At 42.3% G+C, this 9,893-nt stretch overlaps 1 protein-coding gene across 2 annotated transcripts in view; it reads left to right on the top strand.

Moving 5' to 3' along the window:
* Positions 1-9,893, top strand: part of SLU7 (SLU7 homolog, splicing factor) — an 18,121-nt gene that overhangs the window by 1,422 nt on the left and 6,806 nt on the right. Inside the window, exons 3-9 of one of the 2 annotated variants that reach the window (XM_006021081.3) lie at positions 277-430; positions 2,266-2,346; positions 3,255-3,419; positions 5,308-5,373; positions 7,090-7,137; positions 8,208-8,339; positions 8,763-8,860. In XM_006021081.3, coding sequence (XP_006021143.1) covers positions 277-430; positions 2,266-2,346; positions 3,255-3,419; positions 5,308-5,373; positions 7,090-7,137; positions 8,208-8,339; positions 8,763-8,860 — 744 coding nt within the window. The remainder of the gene's footprint in view (positions 1-276; positions 431-2,265; positions 2,347-3,254; positions 3,420-5,307; positions 5,374-7,089; positions 7,138-8,207; positions 8,340-8,762; positions 8,861-9,893) is intronic. The other variant, XM_025200896.1, reaches the window with a different exon arrangement.

Raw genomic sequence — 9,893 nt, 5'->3', positions numbered from 1 at the left:
CTTTCCCTAAGATCCTATGTTGTTCATAATACCAAGTCAAGTTACTCGGTTGGAGGCTGGATTTCAGCCCAAGTAAATGGATCGAAGTAAAGAGAATTATGGTCTGTTTAATTTGGTAAGTATAAACCAGTTTAGTGTATTGAGAAGACCGATATCTACACCACCTGTTACAAAAATATTTATACTAAATACAAAAAATGCTCTTTTAAAAAAAGATTCCTATTCATGTTTATATTATTTGTATGTCTAAACATTTTCTTTTAAAATCTTTCTCAGAGATATCAATCCTCATATTCCTCAGTACATCTCCTCAGTGCCATGGTACATAGATCCTTCAAAAAGACCTACGCTAAAGCACCAGAGACCTCAGCCAGAGAAGCAGAAGCAGTTTAGCACATCTGGAGACTGGTATAAACGAGGGGTTCAAGAGGTAAGTAAAAACCTTTCTGGTGTGTAGCAAAGGTGAGGCTTGTGGAACGCCTATGACCAAGGGCAGAACGTGTTCTTGACAGAATGGTGGTGGTTTCTTTTAAGCCATGTTTCACCGTAGCCAGTCACTCTTCGGGTAACTTTAGTATTGGGTAAAGTTTGCTTCACTAACTATTGCACCAGCTAGGTTTCAGCTCAACCTCCGGGTCTCTCTCTAGACCAGGGGTGTCCAACCTTTTTGAATGTGTGTCCGGATCATGAACTTTTTATCACCCGGTGGGCCGGCAAGCCGTATTCAAAGACATCACAGGAAGTGGTATCATATCAGGAAGTGATGTCACGTGACCTTTGACACCAGTGAAGTTGCAGGGGTTGACCTGGTGCTGCAGGAGCTGCTTGGCTACAACTGGGTTGACCTGGTGCTGGAGAGGCAGGGTGGGTGTTCCTTGGGGCCGCCCCCAGCCTGCCGGTGCCATGCCTGGGTTGACATGGTGCTGCAGAACCCGCCTGGGCAGAACTGGGTCAGCAGCAGCCAGGAAAAGCAGCATGCAGCTGAAGCCGGCTTCCCATGTGCTGCTGGGGACAGGAGGGGGCTGGCCAGGTCCGCACCGGCCAGCAGAAGTGGCGGCGGAGCCGTGTGCCGCTCGGGACTGACCAGTGCAGGCTTGTCCGGTCCCGGGCAGCACACGGCTCTGCCGCCGCTTCTGGCCGGTGCGGACCCGGCCAGGCTCCTCCCGTCCCCAGCAGCACATGAGAAGCGACCCCCCTCGGGGCCTCGCGCACGGGCAGCCGGGCCCGGAGAGCCACAGCACCCGGGGGGAGACTGGCCGGGGGAGCAGGCACCGCCTTGCTGTATGACAGGGCAGTGGAGCTGGCTTGAAGTGGGCAGGTGAGGAGGCAAGCGTGGGCTGGCAGTGTCAGCGGCCGCTGCTTAGCTTCCCACGCGGGGCAGTCGGCTCCCCTCCCCTCGCTGCCAGCTGTGGGCCGGCCCTGCCTGCCTCACCATGGCTCTGCTACTGCGGCTCTGCACTCCACAGCGGCATGGCCGCTGCCGCCTTGGACCAAATAAAATGGCTTGGTGGGCCGCATGTTGGACAAGCCTGCTCTAGACAGTCAGTATAGCTTAGCATTTATTGCCATTTGATCCTCTGTCTCGCTACAAAAACCTGTCAAGGATGTAAGTTTTTGGTGGTCTAGCTGTCTTCCTTCTAGGAACTTAAATGAAACCATTAGCTTTTTTATTGTTAATTACTTTAAATAACTACAAAATAACGTGGATTCAGTTTGTATTCTGAAGAAAATTTTGGGAACTTACTCTGACATCATTGGATTCAATGGAATTTTGTCTGTCGCTTCTAGTGCAGAGGTTCCTAAATATTTTCTTATTACATACCCCCTTCTAGATTTACCAGCTGCCTACATACCCCTGGCAGTATACATTTTATATTTTAAGCCCTTAAATATTAATTATTATTATAATGAAAATTAAATCCACCACTACATAATGTCTTCTGTATACCTCCCAGATGTGTCTTGCGTACCTCCAGGGGTACACATACCACAGTCTGGGAACCCTTGTTCTACTGCATCTTTCTTTATGGTTTCTCTACATTCATGATTAAGTAGGGAAGAAGGAGGAAAACTTCTTCTACAAAACAGTTTGTGGTATTTGGAAATTGCTGTAAATGCTTTAGCTTTAAGAAGCTCATCTTGTATATACAGGTGTATGTACTTGTGCTTCATTTACTTAATTAGGCTTGTTTTCCTGATTAGGCAAAGCTAAGTACTGGCATCATGCTACTTACATTCACATAATGTTTACTTTTTCATGTTTAGAATGCTTTAGCAACAAGATATCGCAAAGGGGCCTGTGAGAACTGTGGTGCAATGACACACAACAAGAAAGACTGCCTAGAGGTAACTTGGTGTCTGAATTTTTCTGGAAAGCATTCCTCTCAGTTCTGTTATGATGGAAAATATCTACTGAAAGAGTATCGATTTAGATTTGTCAAACTAAAACTTAAGTTTTAACTAAAATTAAACATGCTTTCACTCAAATTTGTGAAATTCAGCTCTTCAACATGCTGTTTGAAGACCATTAAAAGACTAACAGACATTTCAATGTGTGGTATATCTGAGGACATTTGTAGCTCAAGCCTTATGTGTGAAAACAGTTACAGATAAGAAAATGATCACTTTACTCAAACCACTTTCATCTGCCACCTCTATGTCATTTGTTTAGTTCTTTTTGGTAACTGTTTTAATTTTAGTTCATGTTCTGCTGTATTGCTTTTTTTTAGCTCTGGTTCTATTAAAATCAATAATAATATTTTAAAGCTACTCATTAATATCCATTAATGTGACATCAGCTTGAAATCTTATTTGTTGGAGTATGTGCAGATGCTAAGACTTTAAGAGGAGGCTTGATTGTTACCTAGCTGGGGTCATATGATCCCAGTATGCTCTCCTGCCCAGGGCATGGGGTCGGACTTGAAGATCTACTTAGGTCCCTTCCAACCCTACAACTATGAATCTGTGTTGGTTTTTTTTGTTTTGTTTTTGTTTTGTTTTGGGGTTTTTTTGGGGGGGTGGTCTTTAAGTAAAAAGTACCTTGCATCTGAGTCTCCTTCCCAGTTTTGTAGACTACAATCCCATTTCCCTTTTTTTAGTTTTTTTTCCTCTTTCTTTAGCCCTCCATTGTCAGTATGCTATAATACTGAGGTAGTAGTGAAAGGATTACAGGAAATTACAGACACAATCTAATTTACTAAACTTTCATCTTACAAAACCATCAGTGTGCAAAGGTGTTGCTTATTTCCCTTCAGAGACCCAGGAAAGTAGGAGCAAAATACACAAGCATGAACATTGCTCCAGATGAACATATACAGCCTCAACTGATGTTTGATTATGATGGGAAGAGAGATCGTTGGAATGGTTATAACCCAGAAGAGCATATGAAGATTGTAGAAGAATATTCTAAAGTTGACTTGGTATGCAGAAATTTTATTTGGACGGGGTGGTTGTTTTTAAGCCCCAAACAGCCCTTTTGACTAGACCTTCTGAACTCTGTAGCACTACTGCATGATGTAGAATATGTGTACATCTGGTGGTTCCACAAATTTCTCCTGCTGAAGTAAAAACTCGAAACGGGGAATTGTATTCTAGTTCACTCTGTAAATGAGCCTCAGATCAGAGTTGTTTACAAGTACTTCTGAGTATCATTTTGAAAGTAGTTAAAATGGAGATGGACTGTGGGTGACAGAAGTTTTATTTTAGTGGAGAAGCTACTTAGTCTTGTAATTACTGTTTTTGAATAGGTGGCCTTTCTTAACTGTGTATATGCATGTGCCATACAGAAGCATGAAATAGATTTGGTAGTCTCATTTAAAGGCCTTTTAGTGGAGAAGCTACTTAGTCTACCCATCTTAGTCTCATGTCCTGTTCACTCTACTTCCTAATTATTTTGTTAATCATCTACTCTGTAATGTCATTAAATCAAGCTGCTACTTGCACAATTAAAAATCCAGTTCTGTACGTGCAAGTAGTGCACATTTTTTGCTCCCAGGTGTACCATTTAAACTTATGCCCAAGAGCATTTAACTCCAGGGCAGTCAGTTCTGGAGTTTATTCACGCACAGCTCATAGAGCCTAGCTGGAGTAGCCCTGGCTTCTCCGACCAGGCTCAGTTTGCTGTGGTAGGACTTGGTGGGGAAAGAGGGCTTCAGCATGGGGCTAGCTGGTAGGCAGGCCCCACACTGAAGCATCCTCATGTACCAGTCAGTGTCTACACGTGCACTGATGCTCATGAAAAAACTTCACAGCAGGGTAGTACTTGTAAAAACGAATACAGTAAACCCTGCTGCAGAGTTTTAGTTTCCAGTGCATAATAGAGATGTACCTATAGATGCTAAGACATTTACTGCAGAGCTAATTAGTCAGCTCTACAGTTAAAACATCTTGTGTTGACATGCTCCGTTTTGGAATTAATTTTCTGGGCACAATTAGCAGCTGCTTATGAATACTTCTTTTTAGACGCAGCCACCTTTGTTTCACTTTACTCACCATTCTCAAAATCTATATATATTGCTTTCTTTCAAAAATGGTTTAAATTTGCTTTATGCACATTAGGGAACATTGATTCACTCACTAGTGAGTCTCTGTCAAATCTTTACCAGTGCCAGTGTTGGCTCTCTTACGTGTGCAAACATGATTTGCAAGATGAACCCAGAGATTTTAAATAGGAATCTGCAGAGTTTAAAGCACTCTGACCTGTTGAGTCTTTGAGTTCTTTGCAACAAAAGAATTACTCTTTTTTCTGTAGTAAAAGTTCAAGTGAAAACTAAGAGCTGACATTTTTGAGGGGTGCCTTGAATCTATAAAGATTGAGAACCCCTGGTCTAGACTTGAATGTCATCACATCAGTAGGCACATTGTTTTGGTCCTCTTTTCACCTCAGAAAGCAATTGCTCAGAACTAATGTTTGAACTTATACCTTTTGTGGGTTTTCATTGTAGCTACATTTGTTCCTAAAATGTATCCAGGTTGTCCAAGGAGACTTGTTATCTAGGAGCCAACAGTTGAGGATTATCCCATTTCCCTTCCTCAGTGGCTAAGCAAATGTGGGGAGGGAGGGGGAAGGGGGTAGCCAACAGTGAGGATTTGGATAAACTGGCTGGAGCCAAACTGGGGCACTGATTGCTTAATAACTATCAAAACAGAAGATTATTTGCTGCCAATTGCTAGTTGTTAGCAAAAAAAGAAAATGTTCATAATAAGTCATGCATTTAAAATTGTAAAGATGCCCGGACGTGCTTTGAATGCTTTGCGAAAGATGATCATTAAAAAGTACTCAAAGTATTGCCATACTATCGTATTTAGGCCAAACGGACGCTGAAAGCCCAGAAGCTGCAGGAAGAGTTGGCATCAGGGAAACTAGAACAGGTGGTAAGTAAACAAAAGCCTGAAGTATTGTCCTTGAAGAGAATGATGCTTCTTTCTCCTCTCAGTGAAACAAGCCATCTTGGCTATCAGATGCTGTTAGCTCAAACAAATAATGAAGATTGTTTTAACAAATATTTCTTTATGTGGCTTGAAACCTCGGCTGTGCAGTTTTTCAGCATGCACTGCTGATAACCCCATTCCCAAGTGCTACTGCTGGGTCAGAACAGAGATTCTTGCTTACTGATAGTAATTTTTTTCCACATTGTGCATATTTTTGCAGTAGGCATCTTGCATTGTCCTATATTTCAGCTTTTTGAGTGATATAACTATGCTAAAAGAAAAATGCACTTATATTTGTATTGTGAAGTATTTTAAAATAGTTCATATCAAGTTTAAAATGGCCTTACCTTCATATTACAGGCAAAATTACCCTACTTCAGTCCTGACAACCTATACTCTTGTCAGGGCAAGCAGAACATAGCTGTGGATTAGAGAGACATCTCTATGTTTAGTTAACTTTATTCAGAGAATAAAATACAAAATATCTAGAGGATGAATAAGTATTTTACTTTTTTCCTGTAAAATCTGCTCATGAATTGATTAGCCCATGCTTAGCATACACATGAATGAACTATATTCTGTCTTTGGAACCCACTTTTTGCATCTAGTTCAGTTGTTAGTGCCAATGTTTATTTCATCTTATTAGGATGTCCTTTTTCTTACAGGTCTTGGCTTTGGCTTTTCTTGTTCTTACTTTTCATTAGCCCCTTGCATTAGAATTAAGGCATTGATATGTCTTTAAATGCATTTAATATTCAAACTGTAAGCAGGGTAACTGTAACTTCCCATGTTAAAAAAAAAAAAAAAAATCACTAAGTGAGGTTTAGATTTTAGGATATAGCATGTTTCTTCTCCGCCACAACAAACACACAGAATTGAAGCAATTTTATCCTCTTGTTCTAGAAATGGTACCATGATTTTTGTTGCTAAATGGCAGAGTAAACATGGTCTCTTGTTTATCCCAGTGCAAGATCTCCAGAGGTCATCCCATGTTGATTTCTGGTATAGGGGAAGTGGTAGAAGGAAGCATATTAATGATGCTGGGAGGACATTTGGAGTGAGACAGGTTAGGCCTCTTCTAGGAATCCTGATTCCTCCGGTAGCCATGGATCTTCCCACTTCACTGTTCCAGAAATTCTCAACTTTGAAGTCCATTGGTTCCTTTAAAATACTTCAGCCAGCTTTCTCCTAGTTAAAGCACAAGGTCTGGTGCTTGAATGAAAAAGACTAAGCTGCTGCTAATTCCTGTTAAGTTGTCATCAATTTCAGAACATATAAATAAATAACATGAGTGGAGTTCTGGTGAGAGGTTAGTCTAAGTTGAAAGTAATAGAGTTTATTTTAAAATTATAGTGGTATTCCATGGCCTAAAAGCCTTCATGCAATTGTCCACCAGTTCAAGATTTTTGTAGATTTGACTGGGAAAAAAATTAAATACTTCAAGATTTTTTTCTATGCTGTGGAAGGCTTGTAAACTTAAAGGACGTTGTCATAGTGGTCTGTAATGGATTTTGTTCCATGGTTATTGCACTTTACCTCCAACAAGTCTTTCTTATGCATAAAGCCTTCCTTGATTGCTTTTTCCAACAATTCCCTCTGCCTTCTTCCCCCTCCCCAGTATTGTGTATTCTCTGGTGATGTGTTCTTTGTTTGCTGCAGAATTCCCCAAGACACCAGTGGGGAGAAGAGGAACCAAATTCACAGACAGTAAGACACTTACTAAATGTATTGCACCACAGGGAGAAACAGACCATTAGCTGGAGTAGGAGGGTCTAGAACAGGGGTCGGCAACCCGTGGCACGCGAGGCAATTTTGCTTGGCACGCCATGGCCAGCCCCAGCTCCAGGTAGCTGCTGCCATCAGCGGAACCCAGGCTGCTCCCAGCAGGGCTTGCAGCATCCCAGCTGCCTGCTGGAAGCAGCCCAGGATCCTGGCTGGCAGCAGCTCCCCAGAGCCGGGGCCAGCTGCAGCCAGAAGGCTCTAAACAGCTGTGCTGGGTTCCAGCTTCAGCTCTGCACTGGCACGTGCAGGCGCACCTTGGAGCGGGCGGTGGGGGTGGGGCCTGAGGGAGTGCAGCCCTGGTCTCTCCCCCTCTCCTAGCACGGAGGTGCTGAGCCTGATGTAACTGTTTGTAACTGGGATCCCAGGCTGCTCCCAGGAGGCAGCTGGGATGCTCTGAGCCCTGCTGGGAGCAGCCCAGGCTCCAGCTACCCAGAGCCGGGGTAGCTGCTGGCAGCCACAGAGCCCAGGCTGTGGGGCAGGGACTTTGGGTGGGGGTCACGTGTTTTTTGGCACTCCAGCCAAAAAACATTGCCTATCCCTGGTCTAGAAAGTGGTTGGATCCATGCCACCTGAGGATTTACGTAGGCAGGACTTGCTTCCCTTGCAGCTTATATGCACAGAGTACTCCTTCTTTTAAAATCTTATTGTAATACTGAAGTTGCCAGGCACAAGAATAACTTGACTTGTGAAAGAAAATCCTAATGCTATTTTAGCTAGCACATCTAACATAACTTCTTTTAAATATTATCACAGTTGTGTTTAACTCTTGATCTTATAACAGGACATGGAAATCCTCTAACATAATCACTTCTGAATCTTGGAAAGTAACTTCAGAATGGATTACAAACAACCAAAAAAATTGCAATGCTAATTTTTAACTAGAGAGAATATTTTTTTCATAAAATCATTTGTAGAACATCAAGTCCTTTGTTAATACTAATTTCTAGATTTAATACCCATCTTTTACTCGGTTGATTTCTGCTTTCACTTTTCAGGAACGAGATCATAACAGTGAAGATGAGGATGAAGATAAATACGCAGATGATATTGACATGCCCGGACAGAACTTTGACTCCAAAAGGCGTATTACAGTCCGAAACTTACGTATCCGGGAAGATATTGCAAAAGTAAGCAGGAGCAAATGACTAGAGTTGATGTTAGAGCTCAAGCATGAAGCAAGAAAATTCCATTTCTGAGGAAAGAATAGAAGGAATTCCGTTGTTTCAGGATGTTTTTATACCATGAACAAACAGAAAAGGCTATAAATCAATCCAGCTTTTAAAAAATAGATTTTTGGCACATCTTCTGCAGCACAGAAGCCAGTCACAATGTGTATGCCATCCTAGCTCTGCCAGGCTCTTCCTTAATTTGGGGGTGTAAGAGGGGAAAGCTATGATCTTGGTTATCCCTTTTTTTTAAAGACTGGAGTTACTAGCAGCTGTAGATATGTAGTATCTAGTGCTTTACTTTATCTTCTCCCTAGATGCTTTTAATACTTTTGGAATTCTGCACATTTTCTAATTGTTTGGGGGGTTGTTGTTTTTTTTAAGTACTTGAGGAATCTGGATCCAAACTCTGCCTACTACGATCCTAAAACGAGAGCGATGAGGGAGAACCCATATGCTAACACCGGCAAAAATCCAGATGAGTAAGTCGGAAACAGGAGTTGGGCCCTTTCTAACAAAAGAAGATCAACTAAAAATGCCCTTATTAACTTTGTATCACCTCGTAGACTTATGTATCTTGCTACTAATGAGGCATTAGGCAATTATGGATGGGAAGAACTTATTAATACAACTTTTTTTTTTTCAGTTGTCAGCTAATTTTCCCCTCTCGCATATAAGTTGATACAGCAAAAGACTAATAAGAATCATTACCACTGGTACTTGATTTAGGTAAATTTTGGTCTTTGTCCTTTGGGGCACAAGAACAGACTTTGCATTTTGTGTGTAAGAACTGTAAAGTAGGCAGAAAAGCAAATTATAATTGACAAGGGTTCTCTCATGTCCTAGAAATGATATCTATAGATTTAAGTGATCTTTATGTAAACTTATTTCAGTAGTAGCTTGTTCGCAGTTGTTTTTCATTCTTGACCTGAAATTTATCACAGCAGAGAAACTCATCAAATTGGGATATTTTTTTTTTCTAGAAATCCTAATCTGAAACTTGGTCCTTCTAGCAGGTATTTAGGATACTGGAGAACAAATGTGTTAGAAACACCAAAATACCATATTTACATGAGTCTAAGACAACGTTTTTTTCCCCCGCCCCACAATCAGCATGGAGGGGGGGAGGGAGGAAAGCCCTTCACGAATCTAAGATGAACAAAGTGGAGAGCGGGGCTGCTGCAGCTCTGACTGGCCCTGAGCCCAGATTGGTGCCAGTTAGAGCTGCAGCAGCCACTTGTCCCCTGCAGCTACTTCCTCTCCCTTCCCCGCCTGCCCTGCCCTCTCATCCCTCTTCCTGTTGGGCACAGTTCCAATCCAGCTTGGATTGGATTCCTTCTCGGGCACAGAGCACATGGAAACTCTGTCCCCTACAGTAGTGCCGCTACTACTGCATGGCTTGGTAAGGGCGGCAAGGGCTACACTTCCAGGTGCTGTGCTCCAGGGGGGAATACAGCCTGAGCAACATCTGACAGTAAGCAGGAGGGAAGAGGCAGAGACCAAAGGGATTGGGGG

Source organism: Alligator sinensis, unplaced genomic scaffold (genome assembly GCF_000455745.1).
Source record: "Alligator sinensis unplaced genomic scaffold, ASM45574v1 scaffold360_3, whole genome shotgun sequence".
Classification (NCBI taxonomy): domain Eukaryota; kingdom Metazoa; phylum Chordata; order Crocodylia; family Alligatoridae; genus Alligator; species Alligator sinensis.
Note: the sequence above shows the minus strand (reverse complement) of the source record. Positions and strands in the feature narration are given on the sequence as shown.